The sequence below is a fragment of the Dermacentor albipictus genome, chromosome 1, assembly GCF_038994185.2.
Source record: "Dermacentor albipictus isolate Rhodes 1998 colony chromosome 1, USDA_Dalb.pri_finalv2, whole genome shotgun sequence".
Taxonomy (NCBI): Eukaryota; Metazoa; Arthropoda; class Arachnida; order Ixodida; family Ixodidae; genus Dermacentor; species Dermacentor albipictus.
Window position 1 is genome coordinate 256,694,987 of NC_091821.1, and position 26,756 is coordinate 256,721,742.

The 26,756-nt window shown below is 45.9% G+C and overlaps 1 protein-coding gene across 1 annotated transcript in view; it reads left to right on the forward strand.

Moving 5' to 3' along the window:
* Nucleotides 1-26,756, forward strand: part of LOC135901737 (high affinity nerve growth factor receptor-like) — a 174,726-nt gene that overhangs the window by 136,893 nt on the left and 11,077 nt on the right. Inside the window, exons 7-9 of the mRNA XM_065431556.1 lie at nt 1,940-2,064; nt 10,324-10,497; nt 14,182-14,340. Coding sequence (XP_065287628.1) covers nt 1,940-2,064; nt 10,324-10,497; nt 14,182-14,340 — 458 coding nt within the window. The remainder of the gene's footprint in view (nt 1-1,939; nt 2,065-10,323; nt 10,498-14,181; nt 14,341-26,756) is intronic.

Genomic DNA, 26,756 nt, shown 5'->3' on the forward strand with positions numbered 1-26,756 from the left:
GAAATTGAACGGCAACTGATTTCAGTAACGTTAGCGGCTTTTATAACCATAAAGTCCGGTTGAAGGGCAAAGTTGAAGAGTTGCGAAGTTCGCGAGATCTAGTTCTTGAGACACTTGCGGGTTATGTTGCATATATAGCGATGCATTCAATTCGAAATGTTATTAGGGCCCGCGAGGTGGGCCACTTAATGTCTAAATTCAGCAGCCTTTCATATGCGCTCTCGTGGGATATCAAGCTCGCATTCTCAAAAATATCAGCACTGATATATACAACCCGCCGAGGTTGCTCAGTGGCTATGGTGTTAGGCTGCTGAGCACAAGGTCGCGGGATCCAATCCCGGCCAACGCGGCCGCATTTCGATGGGGGCGAAATGCGAAAACACCCGCGTACTTAGATTTAGGTGCACGTTAAAGAACCCCAGGTGGTTGAAATTTCCGGAGTCCTCCACTACAGCGTGCCTCATAATCAGAAAATGGTTTTGGCACGGAAAACCCCGTAATTTAATTTAATTTTAACTGATATATACATCATCAAGTAGTTGATGTGATCGAAACATATTTGCCAAGAACTCAAAAGAAGTTTTATGGTGGCAAGAAAAAAAAGATGCATCTCTAACATCACTGTTTTTTAGGAACTACTTTTAGGACATCTAACGTCGTCATATAGTACCCACTTTATCTTGAGCCTGAGCGCCTCGTGACACACTGTGGGCATGCTTGATGCTTCAACGCATTTATCTAACTCCGTAATAGGAACTGAGCGTGAGCAATGATAATCCTCCGAGATAAACACTACGGCGGTAGAGGAAGAACGCACCGCAACGTGTAATTTTTCGCGCGGTGACAGAATCGATCCATCGCTTTTCGTTTTCAGCAGTGCACGACTCCTTCGACTACTACATTTGATAGCTTTTTTGCTCGGTTCACACGAAGCGGTTGTGTTTACTTCCTGTCTCTCCATGAAAAGAAACCACTGAAAGATCGTTAATCAAATCCCTTGAAGCGTGTAATTGGATAACATAGCTTGTCTCTTATCCGGTGATGTCACTCTCGCGCCTTCTCTGATGTGGCCTCCCCGATGCCTTGTTTCTTAAGCTTTCTGCTTAAAGGGCGCGCGCCGTTAAGAAGGACAACGGTTTCTCGAGATGCGAACAGCCGGGTCTCGTACACGCTGAAGCGCCTGCCACAAGAGGGCAAGAATTAAGTGGGCGTTACTTTCTGAGCGTTGCTGTCGCCGCCGTTGTCGCAAGTGAAAAATGGTGCAACAAGAACAAGCCGTGCTTGATCTCGGCCCACTCCCTGTGAGCCGCGATCCCTTTCATTACTTCACGCTTTGCCCCCGATTCCTATCGACTAAATGTTCTTTCCTGTTTGCTCCTTGGGGCAGTAATAAACGCAGGAAGTTACAAATGTAGACGGCTGTACGTTGGCTTTAACCCCTTGTCGCATCAAAATTTATTAATTTTTCCCATTTTGTTCATGTCGAGAACACGTATTTCGTGACCTGCATGTTGCCCAGGCAGCCCTATCGGCCGCTCATGGACCAGATATGGGCTGCGAAATTGAGGGCAATACAAACTGGAACGCCGAATTCGTTTCCAAACAAAGGCTGTTTGTGAAAGTGGACTCGAACATGACATGTACAGGCTATAGTAGGTTTCCGATTGAATATTTTGTCTCGCAAAGCACTTTAATTCGCCTGGCATATGCGCTGAACATGTACGGCCTCCTTCAGCGTAAATACGGGTGCTTTCTTTTCGGAGCCCAACCTGGCGAGTCTGTTGCGTTGCAGTCGCGGGTTGGGCACGGGCTTCGTAAATATGGTCCCCGCACACCTCCCAGCTTTGCATTTGTTTCCTTGAGATGCACAGCTGACGAGAAATTGCGCACGCTGACGAACTAGCTTGCACTTCGTCCTGCTTCTCACCTTCGTGTATAGAGTCCGGTACCATACCCTGGATGGTCTTCGAGTTCATGACGTACGGAGACCTGGCGGAGCTGCTCCGAGCCAACGGCTGCGGTCGTGACTCGTCAACCAGGAAACCTCCAACTCAGCTCACTCTGGTAAGTGATGAGCATCCTTGGCGACCTGTCTGAAGCCTGTCTTCTTTCCACTAAATGGGTAAGGTACCATCTAGTGCTTATCGCAGGAAGACTGTGTTAGAAACAAAATATAGAGTAAAAGGGTAACGAAGTGCACGGACAGGCTCGTTGTAATTTACACACACATCTGATGCTACCGGCTTGAATGACAGACTTTGGCAATTTTGGCAATGCTACATTACGCCACTGACTTGTGCACGATCCTTCTGTTCTTTCTGGCTCTCTCACTTCCGCTTCTGTTTTCTTACACCCTCCCCCCAAGGAGAGTAGCCAGCCATGGCTATCTCTAGTTAACCTCTTTGCCTTTATTACCTTTTATCACTTTGTCCGTCTCTTTCCTACAAGACTGTCTATAAATGAAGACAACATTCACAAATCGTAATGACAGCTTGTGCAACTAACGCAAAAGCGAATAAAAACAAGGAGCAATTATTCCTTGACTCGAGTATAGTATAGCTGTCTGCAAAGAGACCCTATCGGCGTTTATGTGGTGCGAAAATGGAAAAGCAGACGGACGATTGCAAGTCCATTCGGTTTTTTTGCATTAGTTCAGTCCTAGAGAAACATGCTCAAGCCACTGCTACTGCGATTGAAGAAAACGAAAGCAAAACGAGACAGCCCACTAGACAAAGTGCTTTTGCGGCGATATCGCTAAAGTTGTGGTACCCGCCCCAGTGGCTCAATGGCCGTAGCGTTTCGCTGCAGAGCATAAAGTCGTGCGCGGGATCAAATATCGGGCCTCTGCGGTTACATTGCGATAGGCGCGAAATGCGGAAGAAGAAAGCTTTGTAAATATAGGTGGCACGTTGAAGAACTCCGTGTGGTCGAAGTCATTCCGCCACTGCAGCGCATCTTACAGTCAGTCCACAGTGCGCGCTCTCAGACAACGAACTGACGTTGAAGCCAGTTAACGACGAGGAGAAAAATGGCTGTGGCTTAGGTAAGGTTAAGCCCAGGATGCGAAGCATACTAGCCTTTATTTTAGTTGTTGAACCACTGTTTAGCCTGGTGAACTGCTGTTGCTTGGCTATATTTGGTTCGGCTAGACGAAGAAACAACTCATGCATTACTTCTTCGCCTTCAAGAGTGGAACGCGACAGCGTTCCCGTCGACCCGCCAAGGGGTGTAAGACAATGGGCTACAGGGCAGCGACTACGCGTCCCGCATTGGACGCGGTGAGCGTCGAGCAAAGCAGCGTTCGGCGCGGCAACGAAATGTGCGCCTGAGCAAGAGACGCACGCCTTAGAAACAGCGCGTTTCTAAGGCAACACCGCATTCACTAGAGGCGCTTTTGTACCGCTTTGAAGCGTTGTACTCGTGGCTCAGTGGTAGCGTCTCCGTCCCACACTCCGGAGACCCTGGTTCGATTCCCACCCAGCCCGTCTTGCAAGAGTTGAGCCAAAGCCACTTCTCCTCTGTCGTGACGTCACGGTGTCACGTGATTTCATGGTCACCGCCGCGCCTGAGGAGCTGGGTTGAGCCCTCGTAATATGCTTCGCATAAAAGAAAGGAGGGGAGTGCTAGGGGCGGAGTGCTTGCATGAACGCCATGCGCAAACAGTAAACGAGTTCGAAAACGAAATATAGACGCACAACTGTGGCAGTAATGGCATGTCTAACTGGTAATGAATGATATTGCGCGCAAACGGCTCCAAGACAGGGCCAGAAAGATCCCAGGCAATGTTACTATTAAAATGGTCCGGAGCACCCTATTCCCTCATCATTTCAAAGATTTGCTCGAAAGAGATTGAGCGGAACTTGGGTATAAGTTCAGTTCCCCACGGTCACATTCTTTTTTCATCATCATCATTATTATTATTATTATTATTATTATTATTATTATTATTATTATTATTATTTCTTTAATACCACTGCCAACATTTGACCCACTTGATCATTCTTCCCGATACTGACGAATAAAGCGAATAACGCAGGTTTGCCGAGACGTTCGTTGGCTCGGGACACCTGAAACGCGTAGGCTTTGATTTTCGTGATGGAGGTCCACATCAGAGAGCCAATGTTAAGCTAACAATAGGCCAGAAATGCATGAGTATTCATTAAACTACTCGTGGCTTCTCTTTTGCAGTGCGGGACCTCTGGGAAATCAGTTCGTGCGTCTGTTTGATTCTACTTTTTTGTAGGAACAGCTATGTACATTTCTAAATCCTTCAACCCTATCTTTGAAATGAGAAACCAAGCTATATACGTCAAAGCGCTCTAGCTCCACTACTGTTAACAAAATGGCATAAGGTTGTGCGAGTTGGAGATCGCTTTAGGATAAAAAGAGAAAGCCAGTGTTCTCGAGATCTTAAGTCAGCCGAATTTCATGGCAACGTATTCTGAAGCAAAGTCGCAAAAAGCAGTTGTCATTACGCCTCGCGCCCGAATGTGATGTTTAATAATGCCCTATCTCTCCATAAATAGACTGTGCACGCGATGAACAAGAGATTGAGCAATTCAGAGACGTCATTTCGGAAACGTGTAATGCGATAGTGTCGGCGATGAAACCTGCATGGTTTATTTTGCCGCCATCATCTACGCGTTGCGCGATTTGAATACGTATGCAACTTGAAGACACCTGTCAGCTTTAAGACACCTGCCATGCTAGTAGTCTCAGCCACCATGACGTTCAGTTTCGCAGCAAAACGCCACAATTGTGAACAATGTCGCGGACACGCGAAGGCTAGATTTGCGATCGCAACCCGCGCATTCAGATGACGGTGAAATGGTAAAAACACCCACATACTTAAATGAGGTGTTCGCAAAGAGCTGCACTGCGGCGTCTCTGTTTCAACTTACGATGTCATACCGCAGAAATTATTATAATGCGTGCGCAGACTCTATACAACAGAAATAACCATGACGCGCCAACAAAGCAGTATGCACATAAGGCACCAGCTTGCCATGAGCCGGATTAAATGTAAGGATTACTCTTCTGTTACTTTCTCATCACCCACTGCTCACGACGGCGATGACGTAGGCGTGGCGTTCTTCCAGTCAATTACCAAGTGGGAAACGAATGAAAAATCGAAATAATCATGACATAATACGGCACTTGGGCCATTATAATGCAATCATTCCTTTTCCTCGATTCTATTTATTTCTTATCGTCCACCGTTAACGGCCGACGTGTCCCGGGGATACGGCGGCCGGAGGGCCACTCAGACCAATGACGAAGCGCGAAAGGGAATAACACTGGAACACAATCGTCGCATTGTACTGTTCCTGAATTCATCCTGTCAGCGATAGAAAGTTTGCATGACTTGGTCTCAAGGTACGCTAGATTAAAGGCCCTGCAACGAGCCGCTGTGCCCTGGCTGCTTAACAACGGGCTCCCTGTTGACCCAATCCCGTATCCTCCCCCACACCCCTACCGCGCCCCAATCCATTATCCTTATTTCGCGCCTGTACAAATTCTCCCCGGCAACGCACACGTGTTCTTATCCAACCGAGTGCACGCTCTCCCCCAGCCGGTCTGTTAACTTGGCGGAGCACACTGCGCACAGGATGCCTTATGCAGCGCCCCCCTTTATACAGGGTGTCCCAGCTAACTGGAGCTAGGGTTTTAAAAATGCAAGTGCCACGTGGCTGGACAGAACAAAGGTAATGTTGTTTGTAGTCGCTTGGAGATAGATACTCAAACTGCTTGTTCCGTTCTACCTAATTAGATAATTGGTCTTAACTAAGTAATAAACTTCTCAAATATTATAACTAGATGAAAAGTGTCAATGAGAATATTGTAGAGCCATATGAAAAACTCCCGATTCAGCCGCGCGACTGGCCGCTCGAGGCACTTTGCATGTATACGCGGGCTTCTTTCCTGCTCAAAAAAAAAAAAAAGCTCTTATGAAGCAGGTATTGAGCAACAGAAAGGTGTATCGGGGGTTTTTGATATTGATCTACCATCTTCAGATTGACACTTTTCATCAATTTATAATATTTATGAAGTTGATTAATTATTTAACAGTAATTATCTAATTAAGCGGAATGAAAAAAAATAATTTGCGCATCTCCAAGCGACGGCAGACAACATTAGCTTGGTTCTGTCCAGCTATACGTGGCATTCGCATATATTTAAACCCTGGTTAATGTTAGCTGGGACACCCTGTACTTGCGGCCACTTGTACTTGAAGCTCGCCACGCTTTAGTAGGGTGCGACTTGTGCTGGCTGCCCCCTTCCAGCGACGAAAGCAGATGTTTTCCAGTTTGTATTTTCCCAGCACTGCAACCGCAACGTTCATCTTTCGCTGGCTTTCGAAAGATGAACGGGCTTTCGCTGTACGGGGTAGCCAGCTACCATCGCTGGTTACTCTTTAAAAAATGCCGCAAGATGCGCCTTCAATTCGCAGACAACACAAGCCGCTCAGCACGTACTACAGTGGTGAGCAAAAGCAACGGATCCCTGCGAGCGCGTGGCGAAAAGCATGCCAGCGCAACCTGGCGTCGCGCCGTTAAAGCTCGCGTGACGTCGATTCTGGTGCAGTGCGCATCTGCGTTCCTGTGCTATTAGTCGACACAACCGTTCGCTCTGTCCGACATGCGCGCACTATCAATGCGCGATGTGGACACAAGCCGGCGCTGCCTGCCAAGTGTACGTTCTTAAAAATGATCCCTCTGCAAAGTCACGAAGTCGTTTAAAGCCAGAAGTGCGAAGTTTAGGTGAATCCATGTACTACCCATCATTCCCACGCTAGCTGAACTGCCCTGCTTGCAGCTCCCGTAGACTACGAGGTACTTCAATTTGAAATCTTTGATTTTACTTCTATCTATAGAGGCTTTGTTTCTTTTTCTTTTTTCGTGCTGAATTTTGCATATATTTGTCCAGTCAATGTTCATTTCATCGGCGCTTTGAGGCGTACTGGTGCCAGGTGTTGTGCAGTTCTTACGCCACACCCGCAAGGAAGAATTCGCACAAAATCTAAAAGGGAACTCAATCAGAACGCAGTCGTTGAAAAGTTTGTCCCAAGCTGCATGTCTTAAGCTCGGGGGAAAAGAAAGTTTGGGCTTGAGCCGTACGGAGACGTTGCTTTTTTTTTCTTTTCTGTTTACCCTCCTTTTTTTTCGTTGCGCGTACTTCATGAAACCGTACTGCTCAGTTCATGCATCGATTCTCGCTGACTCAAGTCGCAGAGCTCGCGCGGTCCGCAATCTGTCACTGAGGAAACTTAGTAAGAAGCAAAGATGCATGTTCTGGTCGGATGCCGCATTGGCGCGATGGCGACATCAACGGCTGCACGCTTCCAACGAAGTGTGCAGCCGCTAGGGCGTTCGTCGATTGAGTCATGCAGAGCGTTCGGGCGCATGACTCATTTGCTTTCAGCATCACGCGTGAGCACATTTCTCTTAATTATTGCTCATCATTTCAGCAACTGAATACGGGAGCAGTTGTGCTTAAAACAAGGGACTCTGTCTGGGTTCGTTTTACGGCGTGGGGAAAGAGAACCAATCTTGCGTTCACATGTTGACCTGGGCGACATACAAGTTGTTCACAACATGTGATAGAATTACATATGTGTGGAGGAGGGAGGGGGAGGGGCATGCTGCTGTTTGTTTTCCACGTGTAAACGGCGTGAAACAAAAGCGGAAAAAAAAGAAGAGAAAAGGTAAGCAGAGCCCTATATTATAACGATCCATTTCATCTATCAATATTTTCATATCCCCCGTCGATCCCTGCAATAAGCCGATCCCGGCGATAACGGCGATGCGGCGGCGCCGGCATCTCAGCCAATGACGAAAAGCGAAAAAGAATGCAAAATGAAAGGCATCGTTATCAAATGTTAGAGTGTGATAAAGAATGTCAGAGCAGGTCAACATTATTTGGGGCCCGTATCAAGCTGGTTTAATGGACCAAGTTTAGAAACTGCGAAGACAGACATAAGGCCAATCCTATCCAGCTAATCCTGCATGGATTTTGTTGCCGTAGCGCTATATGTGGCCTGCTGAAATTGTCTGCATCACCCTAACAACGGAAACCAGAGAGACTGCCTTTTCGTGCTGTTATCTTGTTACACAAGATTGCAATGATTGAATCTTGAAAATTCTGCGTCGGTTGCATAATGTATATGCTGTTCCTTTGTTTCCGAGCGCTAAAATATAATGTATCTGTTTAATTTTGTTATTTCTAGAATTAACAAATGTTGCCGTGTGTGTGTGTGTGTGTGTGTGCGTGTGTGTGTGTGTGTGTGTGTGTGTGTGTGTGTGTGTGTGTGTGTGCGTGTGCGTGCGTGCGTGCGTGCGTGCGTGCGTGCGTGTGTGTGTGTGCGTGCGTGCGTGCGTGCGTGCGTGCGTGCGTGTGTGTGTGTGTGTCATGTTCTATGTATTACAATCACAAGCCCTCAAAGTTTTTGCTGTCATTTAAAATGAAATGAAATGAGATGTTTACTTCATCAGAAAAATTAATACACAACAATCGCTGATATATGCGCGTCTGGACCCGAACTGGAATTTTAGCCAAAACGGAACCGGAACCAGAGCCGATATCCTTAGAACGTGCCTAAGCCGAACCGAACCTGAGCCGAAAAATATAATAAAGATTACCGGTTCGGCACGAAACGGTTACAAAAGGTGCTCGGTAGAATATATGGGATCCCAATGGAGTGGCGATTCTTCGAAATATTTACTTATTCAGCGCAATATCTCTGGAGTGCCATGTCGGATGCAAAAGTATAGTAATAATAAAAGCATTTCGTAAAAGCCTCCGGTAAACACGTCGCTTGTTCGATCGCGATGAGACGCGAGTGAAACTGTAAGACAGGTGAATTCGCGGCTCCGTAAATTGCAACGCTGGCATAAGGCGCCATGCAATTTTCTTCCGCGCGACACGCATGCGTCCGATATCTCGTTACGCATGCAAACCTGCTGTGAGTTCCCGGAACAGTTTTATCAGCACAGCTGGATGGCGGGGTATTGGAGCAAGTGACACGAGTAACTTGTTTACGAAGCATGCGGGAGGGAGTGAGAAAAAAAAAATATTTTGCAACTCACATGATCGAGTTTTGGAGAGCTTCAGACGCTGCAACTCGGAAGCGATAGGGAAAAGAAGTGAACAAGAAGAAGAAGAAGGAAAAGAAGTTCTGCCACTGCGACACGCCACGTCTTCACAGTACCAAACGCGAATTGAAGTGGGCTGTCGTCGAGGCCCGTAAGTAAATAAAATAATCTGGCCCTGCCGGTTTTATGAAAGTGTATGCTAACACCTACACTTCTCGTGATGCCATCGAGATCTCATATTTGTGGGGAGCACAAGATGACTCGCGTTGGGTCTTTCTACAGCGCCGCCAACATGAACTGAGTGATCGAACAATCAGCCAATCGATAACTTGGTCGTCCTGTGTCACCACAGCGCAGTGACGTCAATTTTGTCGGTCGGCGAACATCTTGCTGCGGCGACGCTGGGACAAGATGTCCAGACAACGACCGTAACAGTGTCACAATTTATTTCTGTGGCGTCTGAAACGTCTCTCCGTTCGTTCAATTAGTACCGCAGACGACCGCTCACGTGAGCCATGGAGGAAAGCGCCCGCTACACACGCTATCAACGTCATTCTGCATCCAGGGGTGCCATTCTGGACATTGTCAAATTCCGTCCTATTACCGGATCCGCCATCTAGTCAGTTCTGATCAGCCCACGGGGCTGCTACGGCCTCTAGCTGATTGGCTCAAAACAGAACATGCAAATTCGGCAATGTTCAGCGCAGCACCCCAAGTCACGTTCATTTCTCGTAGTTCACTTATTTAATAAGAAAAAATACTATGATCCCTTGGACGTGGGCGCAAGGAATTCTATACATGCGATTAACGTTTGTAGTCCATTTTATGTATGCTTTTCACTGTATATCATTGCTATGCTTTATCAATCATTGGGCGCATTAATCGCCGCCCCCAGATTGCCACTTCTGCTACCTTTCTATTCGTCTATACATCTTCGTGCCAAGATTTCATCACTGATACGCACATTTTGTTTGTGTGTTATCTTGAGCAACACCGAATCAGGAAACCTTGATCCTCTGGAACGACAGCATCCGCGTGGACCGGTATTTGTCGTCGTGGACGCGCCTTCTAAGTGTTCGTGGAAGTTAAATGCTTGCCACGCGAGGTTGTCGTAATGACTCCTTCAAATTCTACCGCACTTAAAGAAATCGAAGCATTCCCAGCAGTGGTGATCACATTGCGCCGAACCATCGTGTGTATTTCCTGACCTTAGCGCTTGCTTTCTGTGCAGTCGGACCTGCCATGGCTGGCGACGCAGATCGCGAGCGGTATGTGCTACTTGTCGTCCCAGCATTTCGTGCACAGAGACCTGGCCACAAGGAACTGCTTGGTGGGCCATGACCTCTGCGTCAAGATCTCCGACTTCGGAATGTCCCGCGACATCTACACCTGCGACTACTACAAGGTAGCGCGCTTCAACACTGCAGTACAGTGTATACGGTCCATGCCTGCCCGCTTGTTCTTGCGTAAGTCTCGCGGAGGAACTGGAACAAAATCAGCATCACCCTAACTTTATCTCTGCAAGAGGTGACCTCAGGATCAATGGGGTGTCAGCAAACAATATGATTTGTGCAAAGAGGGCTAAATGGTAAAAACTGAAAAATACGTGAATATGTATCACGCAAAGGTTCACTTTTCCACCAAGTATTGAGATGCTGTGCTGGCGTTACCGAATCGCGGTAGAGAGTCCCAGGTTAGTGAGACAAACTTTTCCTGGAGCAGTGCAAGGCAAAACTCAGTGAATTTTCAGTATACTTCTTCGCAATTTGATGACGGCAGCTCGATATTGGTGCCATGCTCAGCATTTCTGTTAAATGGACAGCTTTGCTTCAATTGCACAGTTACAACGTGCTTTCCAAAGCAAGTTTTTAACACATATTTTGCGTAATTTAGCCAATTAGCTGCAATTGACATTTGTCATGGAACTAACATCTGCCTCTTCAAGTAAACTTCCTGAAGAAGCGGAATTGTTCCACCTGCCACAGGCTATCCACTTTTTATCTCTCTTATCTAAGAAAATTTTAAAAATCGGTAAATTAGCATTCAGCGCCTAATACAGCTGATATTCGTACTAGCCTTGTGTATCCTTTTATTTGTTGCATATGTGCGTCTGTTCGCACCTGCGAACACATAATAATGAATCAAATAATTAATGAATTATTCCAAAGCGTGAACCCGATTTGGGTCGGTATGAATAGAGGAAGTGTTATTTTTCAACCGTATTTTTTTCTACGGCAGCAAGCACTAGCAGGTTACGCAAAGCAAGGCTGACATAAAATACAAACGAGTTGGCCTCGTGTTGAAACGAAAAGCCATTGAAGAAACGCGAAAAAAACCGAAGGCGGTAGCGTGTTAATGAACCGTGAACAGCAGTATACTGCGAGGACGCTAGCTCACACTTCGAAATCGTTTTCAAAACGGAACCACCCAGCCTCTCAGGAAGTTTTCCTTCTTGAGAGATAGTAGCAGACAGTTCGCCGACTTTCCCTAAAGTTTTCATCCCTTGAGCTTCTGGTTCTGGAGATAGGGCGTTTAGCTTCATGCATTTTGCAAAACAGCAGCTCCTGGCCCACGAGCAGCAACCACACTCGTGCTGTTACTCATCGTTGTTCGAGAGAACTTTCTCTCCACAACATTAGCCTACAAAACGAAGTTAACCGTAACGCAGTTAGTGGGTTCAAACGTTTTTAAAATGGATTAACAACTTTCCTTTCATCATTTGCCATTCTCCTAGCTTTTTTCTATTTAATTTCTTTCCCTGCTCAGTCGGCGCACTGTCGAACATGCCCTCGTCTAAAACGATGCGAGCTGCCCTTATTCGCGCCGTGTCACGGGGAAATGGGTGATTCTTACGCTCGCATAGAAATCATCATCACCATCATCATCATCAGCCTGGTTACGCCCACTGCAGGGCAAAGGCCTCTTCCATACTTCTCCAACTTCCCCAGTCATGTACTAATTGTGGCCATGTCGTCCCTGCAAACTTCTTAATCTCATCCGCCCACCTAACTTTCTGCCGCCCCCTGCTACGCTTCCCTTCCCTTGGAATCCAGTCCGTGACCCTTAATGACCATTGGTTATCTTCCCTCCTCATTACATGTCCTGCCCATGCCCATTTCTTTCTCTTGATTTCAACTAAGATGTCATTCACTCACGCTTGTTCCCTCACCCAATCTGCTCTTTTCTTATCCCTTAACGTTACACCCATCATTGCTCTTTCCATAGCTCGTTGCGTCGTCCTCAATTTAAGTAGAACCCTTTTCGTAAGCCTCCAGGTTACTGCCCCGTACGTGAGTACTGGTAAGACACAGCTGTTATACACTTTTCTCTTGAGAAATAATGGCAACCTGCTGTTCATGATCTGAGAATGCCTGTCAAACGCACTCCAGCCCTTTCTTATTCTTCTGATTATTTCAGTCTCATGATCCGAATCCGCAGTCACTACCTGCCCTAAGTAGATGTATTCGCTTACCACTTCCAGTGCATCGCCACCTATCGTAAACTGCTGTTCTCTTACGAGACTGTTAAACATTACTTTAGTTTTCTGCAGATTAATTTTTAGACCCACTCTTCTGATATGCATCTCCAGGTCAGTGAGCATGCCTTGCAATTGTTACTAAGCAAGGCAATATCATCAGCGAATCGCAAGTTACTAAGGTATTCTCCACTAACTCTTATCCCTAATTCTTCCCAATCCAGGCCTTTGAATACCTCCTGTAAACGCGCTGTGAATAGCATTGTAAAGATCGTATCTCCCTGTCTGACGCCTTTCTTTATTGGGATTTTGTTGCTTTCTTTATAGAGGACTATGGTGGCTGTGGAGGCGCTATAGATATCTTTCAGTATTTTTACATACGGCTCGTCTACACCCTGATTCCGTAATGCCTCCATGACTGCTGAGGTTTCGACTGAATCAAACGCTTTCTCGTAATCAATGAAAGCTATGTATAAGGGTTGGCTATATTCCGTACATTTCTCTATCACCTCATTGATAGTGTGAATATGGTCTATTGCTGAGTAGCCTTTACGGAATCCTGCCTGGTCCTTTTGTTGACATAAGTCTAAGGTGTTCCTGATTCTATTTGCGATTACCTTAGTAAATACTTTGTAGGCAGCGGACAGTAAGCTGATCGGTCTTTAATTTTTCAAGTCTTTGGCGTCCCCTTTCTTATGAATTAGGATTATGTTAGCGTTCTTCCAAGATTCCGGTATGCTCGAGCTTATGAGGCATTGCGTATACAGGGTGGCCAGTTTTTCTAGATCAATCTGCCCACCATCCTTCAACATAGAAATATGAGCCACCAGTTCGAGAGCAAAACTCCACAAATGGCCTCCCGGGCAAGGTTGTGCTCTTCCTGCTCAACTTCTTTATCGATTGAGAATAGGACACACTTACGGTACTCACTCTTACCTCTTGAGTGGGGGCGATCCTCTGACTTGTAGTAAGTGCGCCAATAGTCTGACAGTCCTCCACGTTCTTATTCAGTGCCCTGCAAGATAAACAGAGAGGAAAAAAGTACTTCCCGTCCGCATATCGCGAAAATACATTGCTTTAACCTGCATTTTTCCTGAGCGATGAACCGCTTTTTAATCTGCAAATAGTCTTAGATTTCTTAGCCGAAACTGACATCCTGAATATAATTTGGCCAGGTAACTCTAACACATGATTAACAGCCATTGCATTGGAGGGCCTTCTTCAAGCTCTAAATGTCACTGTTGTCGTATGTTTTTTTTACCAAAACACCATTGCCATCGTCCACGTCCATAACTAATCTGCGTTATTATTTTGGTACCTATATATTTTACGCCATATACAGCGACAATTTTTAGGCCCTTTTACGGCCATGTCACATCTACCATGATGAAGTCACTGTCCACGCCATTAGCAAAATATCGTTAAGACTACCATTTGTCATGGCGCTCTTTGTCCATACCTGGTCCTTGCGCCATTAAACACCATATATCATCATCATCATCATCATCATCATCATCATCATAATAATAATAATAATAATAATAATAATAATAATAATAATAATCATTTCTTCCTGCACCAATGGACACTGACTGCGCCCTTTCGGTCTCGCAGATACGTGGTTCCCGCATGCTGCCTGTGCGGTGGATGGCCCCCGAGAGCATCATGTACGGCAAGTTCACCCTCGAGTCCGACGTCTGGTCCTACGGTGTAGTCCTGTGGGAAATCTTCACCTTCGGAAAGCAGCCCTACTACGGCCACTCGAATGAGGAGGTGCGTGCAACATTGCCTTGTCACGAGATGCCTGGCCGAGAAGCCGCTATGCGACCGGTTCATTCTTTACATGCCCTCGCATCTGAAGCGAGTAGGCTCCACTACTACTCATTGGTGAGCCAAAAATGGGGCCAGTGTTTCCAATGACGAAACAACAAAGCTGAATCGGTCATCCTGTACACGCCTGCCGAAGACTGTCTCCAGAAATCGGCATATAGGCACTTGGTATGGTTATATTATAGTACAATAGATCTGGTGCTGAGTCACGCACGCGCCAGCCAGGTTGTGGCTCAGTTCCCTATACGTCTTTCACTGCATTAATTGATCAAACAAGACGTCGAATTTGATTATTTAGGTCGTTATTCGCCTCGCATTGAGCCATACATTTCGCTCCTCTTAAAGCGAGCATCAGAAGCCTGATTCCACGCATACCCAAGTGTTCCATTTTCATTTTCCAAGCTACAAGACTGTTGGAATAACCATACGCGCTAGCTACTATTAAAGTTGACAGCGTCACGTTCACCTGCTTAGTGAACATCTGTCTTTCGCGCGTTCATATTTGAGGGCAACATCGCATTTAGTCTCGCAGAATGGTCCACGGGAGGCAGCGAACTTTGTATGGTATCGAAGAACTTCATTCGGCCATATGTGCAGCCTCGACAGCCACGACCTTTAATATTATTATTTTAAATGTAGTAGGATAACTGAGACAAGACGCATATCCAATAAGCTCAACTTTACCGTCATGCTGGGCGTTTAGCTGGATAATCATCAGACAAACAAACAAACAAACAAACAAAAAGAGACTTCGTACATATATGGAAATCCAGGCAACATACATGAAAGACGACGAAGCTATATAAGGGAGTTCTCACACGCTTCGGAAGTCCTAGTGGTTTGTTTTGCCACTGTCCGAAGTTTACCCAAACCTTTGCCAACGCTCCACTAATATCCGGCTTAGAACTTCTATAGTCTCCGCCGCAACCGAAGCATGTACCTGTATTCTATGCCAGTTCTACCAGTACCGGCGTCCAGCTGCGCGTTCCGACAGCCTGGTCAAACATCCGCTTCGGGGCTGCGAGCCAGACTGCGTTGTCGGCACTTTTTCTGGCTCACATGCGATACCGGCCACGCCGCCGCAAGCCGCAGCCAACGCCGCACGAAAAGTGTTGTGGAGCTCGCTTTGACCATTTCGCTGTAAAAGAGGGACGCTAAATGCCACGTATGAAATGTCGCTGCGTGAATACACTCGCAATATCTTCACCGATGAGGCCACTCTTGCTGGTTCGCGTAGGCGAGCATAAGGCAACGCATTGGCACCTGGTAAAGACGAGGTATTGTTGGTGAGGTTTCATGGTAAGTGAGGTGGATACACGCGTCAACCACAACGTTTGGCTTGGACTTAGCGAGGCTCAGTCTCGTCCAAGTTTACAGCCGAGCTCCTTTCAACGCCTAAGATCCTACAAATATTCCCGAGCACTAACCAGCTCAAACACTAGACTTGTTAAACTCGCATCGACTGACCGAGGTCGAAAACGCAGAAGCCCCCCCCCCCCCCCCCAAAAAAGAAGTGCAGAATCGAAAAAGGATGCGTACTCTTCGAAGAAGACATGAATAAAGTGCAACAGCTCGAAAGAAACAAACAGGATAGGGAAAAAATGCCGCAAGGAAACCTCTCGTATATAGTAACTAAGTTAAGGCAATAAAATTGTCGATGGAGTCTGCCACCTCTTTCTTTTTTTAAATCTCTCACCATCGTGACGCGTCTCCCCTTCAGAGCAAAACGCCTTTTGCCGAGAAATATGTACTTGTGTGCCGCGCAATTATAGCAGGCAGCTAACGCTCATGCGTCAAAGGCGTTATCAGGCCGTACTGACAATAGATTTTCCCTTGTCAGAAAAGAAAAAAAGAACATTTCTTTGAATATTATCTTGAATAAAATAAAAAATACAGACACGAAACAAAACAGAAGCAATAAATGGAAGCATAATTAGCTGTTTATTGAGAATGAGAAAGCAAAGAATAAAAAAGAGAGAGGAAAGGGTTTGAAGCGTGTTTAATACGGCTGGTAGCAGCCGATACGCGTTCCTCTCGGAAAATGAGACGTTTAAGCGTAGCAGACTTTATTGTTCAGACACCAGATAACACGGAAGAAGAAGTCTTAGCCGCATAACTGAAGCAATATAGATAAAGAGAACTTGCGCAGAAATTTTCATACACCTTCGTACAGTCGTACATTGGCGGAATAGCCAGTCAGCGCAATGGCCACATAACTGATTATTTGCCGTAAAAGCGGACGACTTTCAACGTCTCCACGTTATCACTGGTATATGAGAAAGAAGGCCTGTCAAAGCTTTCTGCTCCATGGTTCCTATGGGAATTAAAGTCTGCGATACTTCTGAAACACGGGGCGAAGTAAACACCAGATTAGTGGCCATTCAGCCAGCTATTGTAACAAATAATCACCGCCACGTCCGTTCATTCGCGCGACGAGGCAATTTCGCACACGCGACAAGCCCTTCAAGTCAATGCCTCGTGACGTTTTACGGGCGCCTCGGTAAGGATGACTTGATACAGCGAAGCAAGAGCGGAATGCGTGTTTCCCGGAATTAACACTTGAATCGTCTCGAGTGTAATACCTAGGAAACTGGCGTACTGACAGCAAGAACTGCCGCCATTGCTGAGGTGACAGCCGACAGGAATTAATTTACGAGAGCAACCGTTGCTGGACTTGGACGACTCGTCGTGCCTCCCTTTCTCTTCTCCCTGTTCTTTTAGTGCAGAAGTATTTGGGTGCTTCTTGTGAACGCTTTGTTTCTTTTCTTTTTTCTACTTGCACCCCAGCAGAGACCAAGGTTCATAAAACGTTCGAAAAAGAAAAAGAGTTAATCAAACGTAAAAATTTTGCCGCACGTCACACCGGCTATGAAAAGCAATCGACAGGTTCCGTTTGCTTGGTGCACTTTGTAATAGCCTGCGATTTCATTCTGAGGCGCAAAAATGTCCAATACACCTGGCGGTATGACATTAAAGCTGCGCACCGTCGGACGACGCCTGCTCGGTCTCACACGTAGCAGACACGGCATGGCTAACCCTAAACCAGCAAAGAGCGGTGCCGACTCTAAATTTTAGAGTGAAACATATTTACCCGGCTTTCTTTTCTAATTTTGCGGCGGTAGTAAATACTATGTGCGCTTTCTCACAAGTCCGCTGCTAAACGCCGGTAGCATTTGTCTGCCTCAAAGTGCTGCGATAAAAAAAGAAGAACGAAAGAAAATAGAGCAACGCCATCACAGCAATTTGCACACATTCAAAGTAACTTTCAAAAACCGTGAACGCTTTTCCAATATGCATTGTTCTGTATTACTTTTTTTCTTTTTCTGACAATAGCAATGCTTCTGACGACCATCGGAATTCAATAAAAGCATTGCGTGAGAATATTTTAATTAGAGTCAAGCAAAGAAAACGCTATGATGAATATGCAACAATCGGCACATTATGTGACATCAGCGAGCTTCTACTTTGGTAGCTCTGTGAAGAAGTTATATGAAGTTCTTCCTATTTTGCACAGCTACCGGTGGGAGCGCCTCTTCTACATATCAGTCTGCTTTTTTTTTTTTTTCTTCCATCTGAAGGGTGTATCTTTAACTCGCCAACGTACTATGTGGTTTTAAGTTCAGTCTCAAATTAGTCTGCAAATTTAACACCTTCTTCCAAAAATAAAAAGACCTTGAATTTTCAGAATGCGATTTGAGTGGATGCCTTATACAGATTGTTTCAAATAACTCGCACCAAAGTTTGTAAGTAACCATGCCCCTCTGCGCGAATGAAACACATTATAATTTATCAGCAGCCACGTGAAGAAGCGACCAGCATCCTCTTGTGCGTTCTGTAAAATAACTTGACTAGTAGTGACCACTAGACTGACTGTTTAAATACTGATTTGACGGCCCAATTTCTACGTCCATCTGACGCAATTGTTTTCAGCAAGCTATCTTTCTTGAAGATAAAGCCCACAAAGAAATTAAAGAGCGATAAAAAAAAAACTGTTAGTGTTGACGAACGCGTTAAAATGTCTCTGACGACTTAGTGTTTCCGAACTCTCGCATTAAGCAATAATGTTTATTCCACAAAAAAATTCCAAAGTAAACTTATCATTAGTTCTGGAAACTAACATGAGCCTAAAAAAAATAGCGCTCGAAACGAAGCCCGTGACGAGTCCACTTAAAGGTCCATGTACTCCTTGATGATTGAACCATTATACAGTCACCCGCACCAGCGACTGGTCTCGCGTGACGCAGCAAATCGGGAGCACGCGCCGCGGTCCCTGGTAGCTTGGATTTCAGCGACTGCTCGTCGCTGTCACAAACTGCCCAGCGCATCCGGCCCCAGCCGAGAAGCGAAACCCGCCAATGCACACATTGATAAAGCTCCCGTCGCATCTTAACAAAATATTAAACATGAACTGCGTTCAGCTCATTCTGGGCGTACTTGCAGGGTTTCGCCACTGCCGTAGCGCACAACCCCGGCTTCCGCACTTTTCTTTATGTTTTATTACTCGACCTTTGACTCGTATACAGAACGGGGGAAAAAAGCGTTACACAAAATGGCGTCTATCGGAAACAACTGCTCTTGTTGTTTTGAGAAGCGTGTGGTGTTCGCTCGCTGTGCCCATCCGCAGCCGTGCAGAAAGACCGACCAGAGTCCTCCACTCGAACAAGAACGTTTACTCACCCAACGCGAGTGCCGTACAGCCGGCCAGACAACGACCGCTCAGGCTCGCAGGCCTCGCCTATTACGCGGCTGCATGTCTCAGTGTGCGTGCGCCAATACTGATAGCCAGTGCACCTGGCAACCATGGGCGGAACCCCACAAGCGATATAAACGTTTGCATTGAAACACGGCATACAAATCAATATTTGAAAGGCTAGCTCATTTGATAACCCCTTATAGAAACTTAAAAAGAAAAACGGCGGCTTTTTCACGAGCTCTTAACAACGTGCATACTATAAGTTAGGCCTTATGCACATGCACAGCCCGAGGTATCTATTATTAATGCGAAGCATTCTCTGCCTCATTCCAGGCAATTTACGGTAGGTAGGTTCCTGTCTCGCCTCGTTTCGCACCTAATCAATAAAAGAAAGAAGGAGTGCGCGGCCGACGGCGAGATGGAACCTCTGACTTTGCGCACAGCAGCCCCATACCCACTAGGCCACGATCGTGTACGCGTGGCTCTCTCGTGACAAAGCCAACGAGCGCTTTGAGACGCGTCCGTTTCGTACCACTTTCTCGCATTCTTCCCTCGTGGGAAACTACCTCTTTAAAACGCTGTGGTAGACGGCACTCCCGTCCCGGGGCTCGGCTTACATTCCCCAGTCCTTTCCGCGTAGAAGCTAACGCTACGTAGAAGTTGTGCGACATTGCACACCGCCTTCAAGATCGTGCCAGGTCGAACAGGTTTTAAAGGGACACAAAATAGAAAAAATTTGTTCAGCTGTATGTGCAGATTACCCTTCTAAAATACAAAGAGAAAAATCGCTCTCGCCCTGAGAAGAGGGTTAGTAAGCCCAGAGAGACCGAAAGACGGGCGGCAATGCCTCTTCTCGTACCAGACGTCGTGGATTTTCGCGTAGTTAGTTGGTTTTGCGGCGTAGTTAGTTTATTTATCGATAAAAAACAACTGCATTGTGTTTCAAGGAGCCAAAGACTAAACTTGTCAATCTTCAAGAACTGTTACTAAGCCACAACGTGCGAAACACGAAAAAAAAAAAATATGCCCTGAAATCCGCGAGGTCGCACTCTGGGATTTCCGTGCGCTATTAAAGACATGGAACTTTGACCTTCACTTTCCCTTCTAGTAATCAACCTCTTACCGCGAAATTAACAAAAATATAGTTTTAAAGAATGCTTCATCAGCCTAAACTGAGTTACCCGCCGTGGGTGCTCAGTGGCTATGGTGTTGGGCTGCTGAGCACGAGGTCGCGGGATCGAATCACGGCCATGGCGGTCGCATTTCGATGGAGGTGAAATGCGAAAACACCTGTGTGCTTAGATTTAGGTGCACGTTAAAGAACCCCAGGTGGTCGAAATTTTCGGAGTCCTCCACTACGGCGTGCCTCATAATCAGAAAGTGGTTTTGGCACGTAAAACGCCATAATGAAAATTGTTAGCCAAAACTGAGTTCGTGTTTGTCTTTAGTGTCCCTTTAATACGTTCCTTCGCCGGGGTGCAAATGTCATCATCATTTTAACATAGATCACATGACACAAACGTACACGTGCGTTCAATTGTATGCCGAAAAGAAGGAATGCAAAAGAAATCATGAGCCATTCCACTCTGTGAAGGTTGATTACCCGCGAAGCTGTGTAGCACACGGCAAAGCCATGGCACATAGTTTTGAACAAAGGTGCGAACACATTTGTTGCCTTGATCGGTGGTCATCGTGACAAAAGCTACGCATGCACATTTACTTTTATACAACCGCGTTCATTCGTGTTATGCGTTCGTTATATACATGCATGTTTTCATTTCGCGATATATTGTGGCAAAGTATTTTAGAACGAGATCACCGCACCGACTGGCATGCAGTGGGCTAGTGCCGTCAGTGCCTTCGCAGAGGGAGGGGCGGTATGGGAACGCTAGCATGATGAGCGGCAACGGATCCAGCTGTGGTAGAAGACGACGACGAACGCGCGAGCAGTGTCACGAGCCATTGCTGATGATGACAGGTTTTGCTCACGCAAATTTTTCAAGGACACAAAAAATGCACGGGACCTTAGCCATAAACAGCTTCGCTATAAAACACCCTGTAGCTTATTTTGGGCGCACGTTGCAGAACCATGTGTGGTCGAAATTAACAGCAGCCCCTCACATCGGCGCCCGTCGTGGCCCTTGAGTTGGTTTGGGATGTTAGGTTAGTTCGAACACCCCGTGTATAGCCACGTCTTACAGAGTTTGTACCACGTAATCGAGCCAGACTTCTGAAAATATAATACTGTCTACGAAATAAGGCTACTGCAACATTAATTGCAGTCACCTATAGGGAGGCGACTCGTGTTATATTGGCGTAGTATTTATTTGGTTAATAATCACGCTTAGTTAACCATTTTTTTTTTTAATATTGACTTCCTGCTCTTGACATTTATGGGACAGCAGTCATCAAAGATACTGCCACTTCATTGTATGCATCACGCCTCACACATTGTAATTTTTTTCCAGTCATACAGACAGCACATGAAAATAAAGATTTAGCCCAGCGGTGGCCGGTTCATGCCCCGCCACCCTGATACCCCTAAACACATTGAAAAAGGAAACACAGGCATGAAACACAGGCAAGAAACCCACGCACGCACACAAATATGATTGTTTGTCCGACCTGGGGCCCATCGGACTGACAGGTCGTTTATTACGCTGATAACACGTCAGCCACTGTTTTAGTGTTACGGTGCAAGTCAAAACCGCGCGCTCCTTCGTGACACCGACCCGCGAGAGCGGTGCTACCACGACCCGTCAGCGGCTGCGAAGAGGGAGCAGTGGGCTCCTACTTGCTTCGATAGCAGCCGTCGGGCGAGACAAAGACGAGCTCAATCGTCTTCGGTGCGGTTGCAGCGCGACGCACGATTGAGTCATCAAGTATGTTTCTTCGGGGTTTTTCATTGTTTTTTTTTTTAAGTGTTGCAGACTTTGCTTCTATTTTCTATGCGAAAAAGTGGGATGTGAGATGCAAACAATCGATTTCGATGGTTGGATCAGTTCTAAAATTTTCTCGCGAGCACCCAAATCAAAAATTCAACTCAACGTCTAAAAATTTCGCAAACTAATCTTGAATAACTACTTAGTTAGCCTCAATATCAAGAAAGGGGCTGACAGATGGAATAGCACACTGTGGTATAAGGGTTATAAAAAGGGATAAGGTGCCTCAGAAAGGCTGGCCAACGTTTCGATGGGAGGACCTATCTTCGTCAAAGGCAGTCTACAAAGGTAAAATAAATTACGCAAAATGACTGCATACAGGACGATAATTAAATTGCGGAGTTTAACGTCCCAATGCTGCATAATGAGCTACAAGGGATGCCTTAGTTCAGGTCTCCCGATTAGTTACGACCAGCCGGTGCTCTTTACACGCACTCAAAGCACGGCACACGGAAAGCTTTTTGCATTGCACCCTCCCTCCTCCTCCAGTCCTATACGTTCTGTAAAGCGTGCTTTGCCTCTTAATGATTGATATCGCAGAGAAGCTGACATCAAGTTCGTAGCTGAAGAAAAAGGAAGACGGCTGAAGAGTTCGAGCTGCCTGCGCTTAAGACAGGTCGAGAGGCTTGAGAAAGACAATAGAATTCGTGTCTACAAAGGAAAACAATATTGCGGGCTGCTTCGCCTTTAACTGCAACCTAAGTGCTACGAGCAAAATTTTTTACCTGTTCTCGCGTGAGATCTTTCGCCATTGAGCTAAGCACGAAGTGGCGGGTTCAATTTCCAGCCACGGCGACAGCAATCCTACGGTAATAGAACGTAAGAAAAATAGCGTACATAGATTCATGTAAACATTAAAGAACCCCGAGGCGGGTAAACCTTATCTAGAGCCCTCCAAAATGGCGTCTCCCATAGCACACTGCGCAGTTTCTTTTTAAAAGAACCAAAGGGAATAAAACCTCAAAAGTTATAATAATTATTATCAGTCATAATCAGCATCCCGAACGCGGAGCGCACATGTAATCTTTCGTCGCGTAGAATCTGCTCTTCTTAGCGCATGCACGTAGGGGAGGAAATACACAACGAGAAAACATTACGTAACGCAACCAGCCTTCGCAAGCCAACTCTCCGTAAAGCCATCCCCTTCATTTTTCTTCCTTAAAAACGTCGGTCCAACAAGTGACCCTGCGCTAAGCAAACTCGGCCTGGCGTGCTTGGTTCCCGGTAGGTTTTAATCGATGCGCACGTGTTCAGGTGCCTTTCCAAGTGCTCTGCGCACATTTTCTCCCAATATGCTCGGGCAACGTCGGCAGTTTACTGCAACGTGTACATTGATCGCCAAACGTTGCAACGTGCGAGTGGAGCAGCCGCACGTTTCTGTCGCAGCCGTTGACTTCTCGAAAGAATTAAGGTTGGCTGAGTGCGGCTAGAGCGGCGGTCCCAACCGCGACATGTCACGTGCTGGGCATACTCTTTCTCGCTCTAATTTTATCGCGTTCGTTCCTTCCTCCACGGCGATATATTATTATGATGTTGGTTGGGCTGATACCTCTGAAAGCAGTCGCCAAGCGTGGAGGGCGTGGGGTAGCCAAAACAACAAATAAGGAAAAGAAAGAAACGAATGGGAATCAGGAGAGATGGAAAAGTGATGAAAAAGGAGAAAAAAAAAACACAACGCAATTACTCTTGTCGAGGGCAGGAGGGGGGGGGGGGGGGGGTGCACAGAATTGAGAATCTGCCCGGCACGATGCAACCTTTTTGACATCATCGCACCACTTTCATAAGCACGGATTTCAGAATAAAGAGGAACCAGGTTCGGTCCCCGATGACTAGGCTTTATTTCATTCGTCGCTAGTTTATTGATGACGTTACGCTAAGGTGGACATCTGCGTGGCAGCTTATCGTGTGTCGTGTGCTTATCGATATCGACAACGATACGCATGCGCGGTTATGGATGCGCGCGGCGACCTGCTTGTAGTATGCACTACCGCAAGATGACAAAATACACGTAAATGAACGCACCCTGCTCATACGCAGGCTAACGCATCTTGGCATATTTATGTGTAGGAGGTGATATATATATATATATATATATATATATATATATATATATATATATATATATATATATATATATATATATATATATATATATGTATATATATATACAGGAGGTCGCCTGTGACAGATGGCGCAATTGTGGTCCTTGAGCTGGTTTATTCTAAGCGGCGGACATCAGTTGCACCAGAAATCCAAATGCATAATCGACTAATTAACATAAATTGACTCATTATATTCTATTTAAATAATTTACGGCATATATTGTAATTTGCAAATTGTATCCGGCGAGTTCGCAAGGCGTGTCTGTTTGGAAGGAATTCGAGATACGCACCACGGTTTTTGAGACAGGCACCGTGAAACATGCGGTAAAAGTGCACTATCGTTCTACTTATTTTTTTTTAACGAACCGCCGTTTTATGCACTGAAGCACAAAATTAACGGGAACGCCCATGTATTTCGTCAGTCAACTTGGGAATTAACATCTCCAAACTGGCGTCATCCTGAAAATCAGTTCCATGCGGACACGCCTTGCCGACTCACCGGCTGCAATTCGTAAAGTTCAAAATGTGCCGTAAGTAATTAAAAGTTATTTTTCCAACTATTCGTTTCGATTTCTCGAATTAAATTAAATTCTAGGGTTTTACGCGCCATAACCACGACTTGATAATGAGGCCCACCATAGTGTGGGACTACGGATTAATTTTGACCACCAGAGGATCTTTGACGTGCCCCCTGTGCACGGCACACGGGCGTTTTTGCATTTCGCCCCCGTCGCAATGCGGCCGCCGCGACCGGGATTTGATCCCGCGACCTCGTGCTTAGCAGCGCAACACCATAGCCGCTAAGCCACCGTGGCGAGTATTTTGATTTCTCGTGCAAGTGATGTCTGCCTCTGAGTAATCCAGCTGAATGACTAGAAATATGCTAGTTGCCACAGGCAATTTTTAAATATTCTGCATGGTATAAAAAAAACAACAGGTATATATTTATAATATAAAATTGTGGGACTCAAAAAAATAAGGACAATCAGTGTCACCTAGTTCATTCCGACGACCAAGAAACATTGAGTAGAAAGGCTGTTTGGTTTCAGCATGATAATACTCCTTACGTTGTCGATCGCGGATACACGGGGCCATAAGAACCTGATGTTAATTTATTTGACCCTCAGGCATGGTTCAGACAGCGCTCAGTCTGGCGCAATCAAGAAGCGATGAGGCAAATATATCCGAGAACGTCTCAGAGACTTTCGTTTTCTCTCGCTTCCCGTGCGTCGCAAGAAATATGCTTGTGTTCGAACGATACACAATTTTTCATGAGTTTTAAATTTACAAGAATTCACAAGTGGATCACACGGTAAACAGACACGCACGAGGCAGCATTGAGACTAATGATGTATCAGTCCTTTCCAGACAGATTTCCGCGCAGTGCAGCTCTAGAGTTAAGCGTATATAAAATGTGAACAAACAACGCACTGATTGCAACTTCAACAGGCTCAGACTAATGAAGCGCTTGAAATAAACCTCACCGGGATGCAAAGTCTGCTTTTTGTACGCAGCTACATTGTGAAATTCATTCTGCTCAAGCTTCATTTTTCCTTTCCTTATTTGAATTTAATGACTGAGTTCGATCCCATTTTAGTTTGTTGCGTAAACACGACGTCTTGAGAGTCATACGAAGGTATAAGGTTCGTAACGTTTCCCTGCTTCCGTCGCTATTGGCGTTCGTTTCGCAGCAGTTTTGCGTGCACCTAGCACAGCGGCCCACCGAAATAATTAGTACTGCTTCGCTGACTGCATCGAAGGTAAATAAAAAGAGAACAGCCAGCGTAAATAGCACAATTCTTTGAAGGCGGTATGCGTGAGGAGAACCAATATCATTTTCTTTGCGCGCAAGGCCCTTGCATTACTTCGCCAAGTTGTATAACTTTTGCTCGTTTTATTTTACCCAATTGGTTTTACTTCGATCGCGGACTTTTATTTCTGCGCGTCCGACAAGATGTGTTTGACTGCAAGAAAAAGAAATAGCACTACGATATGGGACGAATCGGGAAGGAGCACACAGATACACCGCAGGGTCTTAGCATCCTATACGTTTTTCGTTCCCTCTGGTAACACGTTTTCTTTTTCGGTAATCAAAAACTGACTAGTGCGTCAGTAAATTATTGCTAATATTGCAGCTTTCACATTCGCACAGGAAGAGTGTTTTATATTGTTTTTCAAGCTGCGTCCCCTTGCTATTTCGTTTTTTATTCACGTCTGGCATGCACGGCCCCTTTCCATTAACTATGTACCGCGCGTTTTCAACTTCAGCGAGAAATAAATGACTAGTGAAACTGTTCGCTAGTATGTTTCCTTCTTTCTTTCTTTTTTTTTGTTCAGGCATTTTTGTGCACATAGATACATCGCTTCCCACATACCACAGACCAGCATAACAATGGTATGAATAATTTTACATAAGTGAAAACTTGTTATATCACAACTCATAACCACGGCAGCCGGATTTAACAAAAAAAAAAATAAAGTGCGGCCTGCCACGTGCATCGAAAACGCTGTCAGCTGCTGCGGCGCGACCATTCGGGAACCGTTGTCTGGGATCGGCATAGAAAATGCGTCAGGAACGCGCTTGGAACACCGTCGCCTGTGGAAGCCGACGCGTCCCATCCC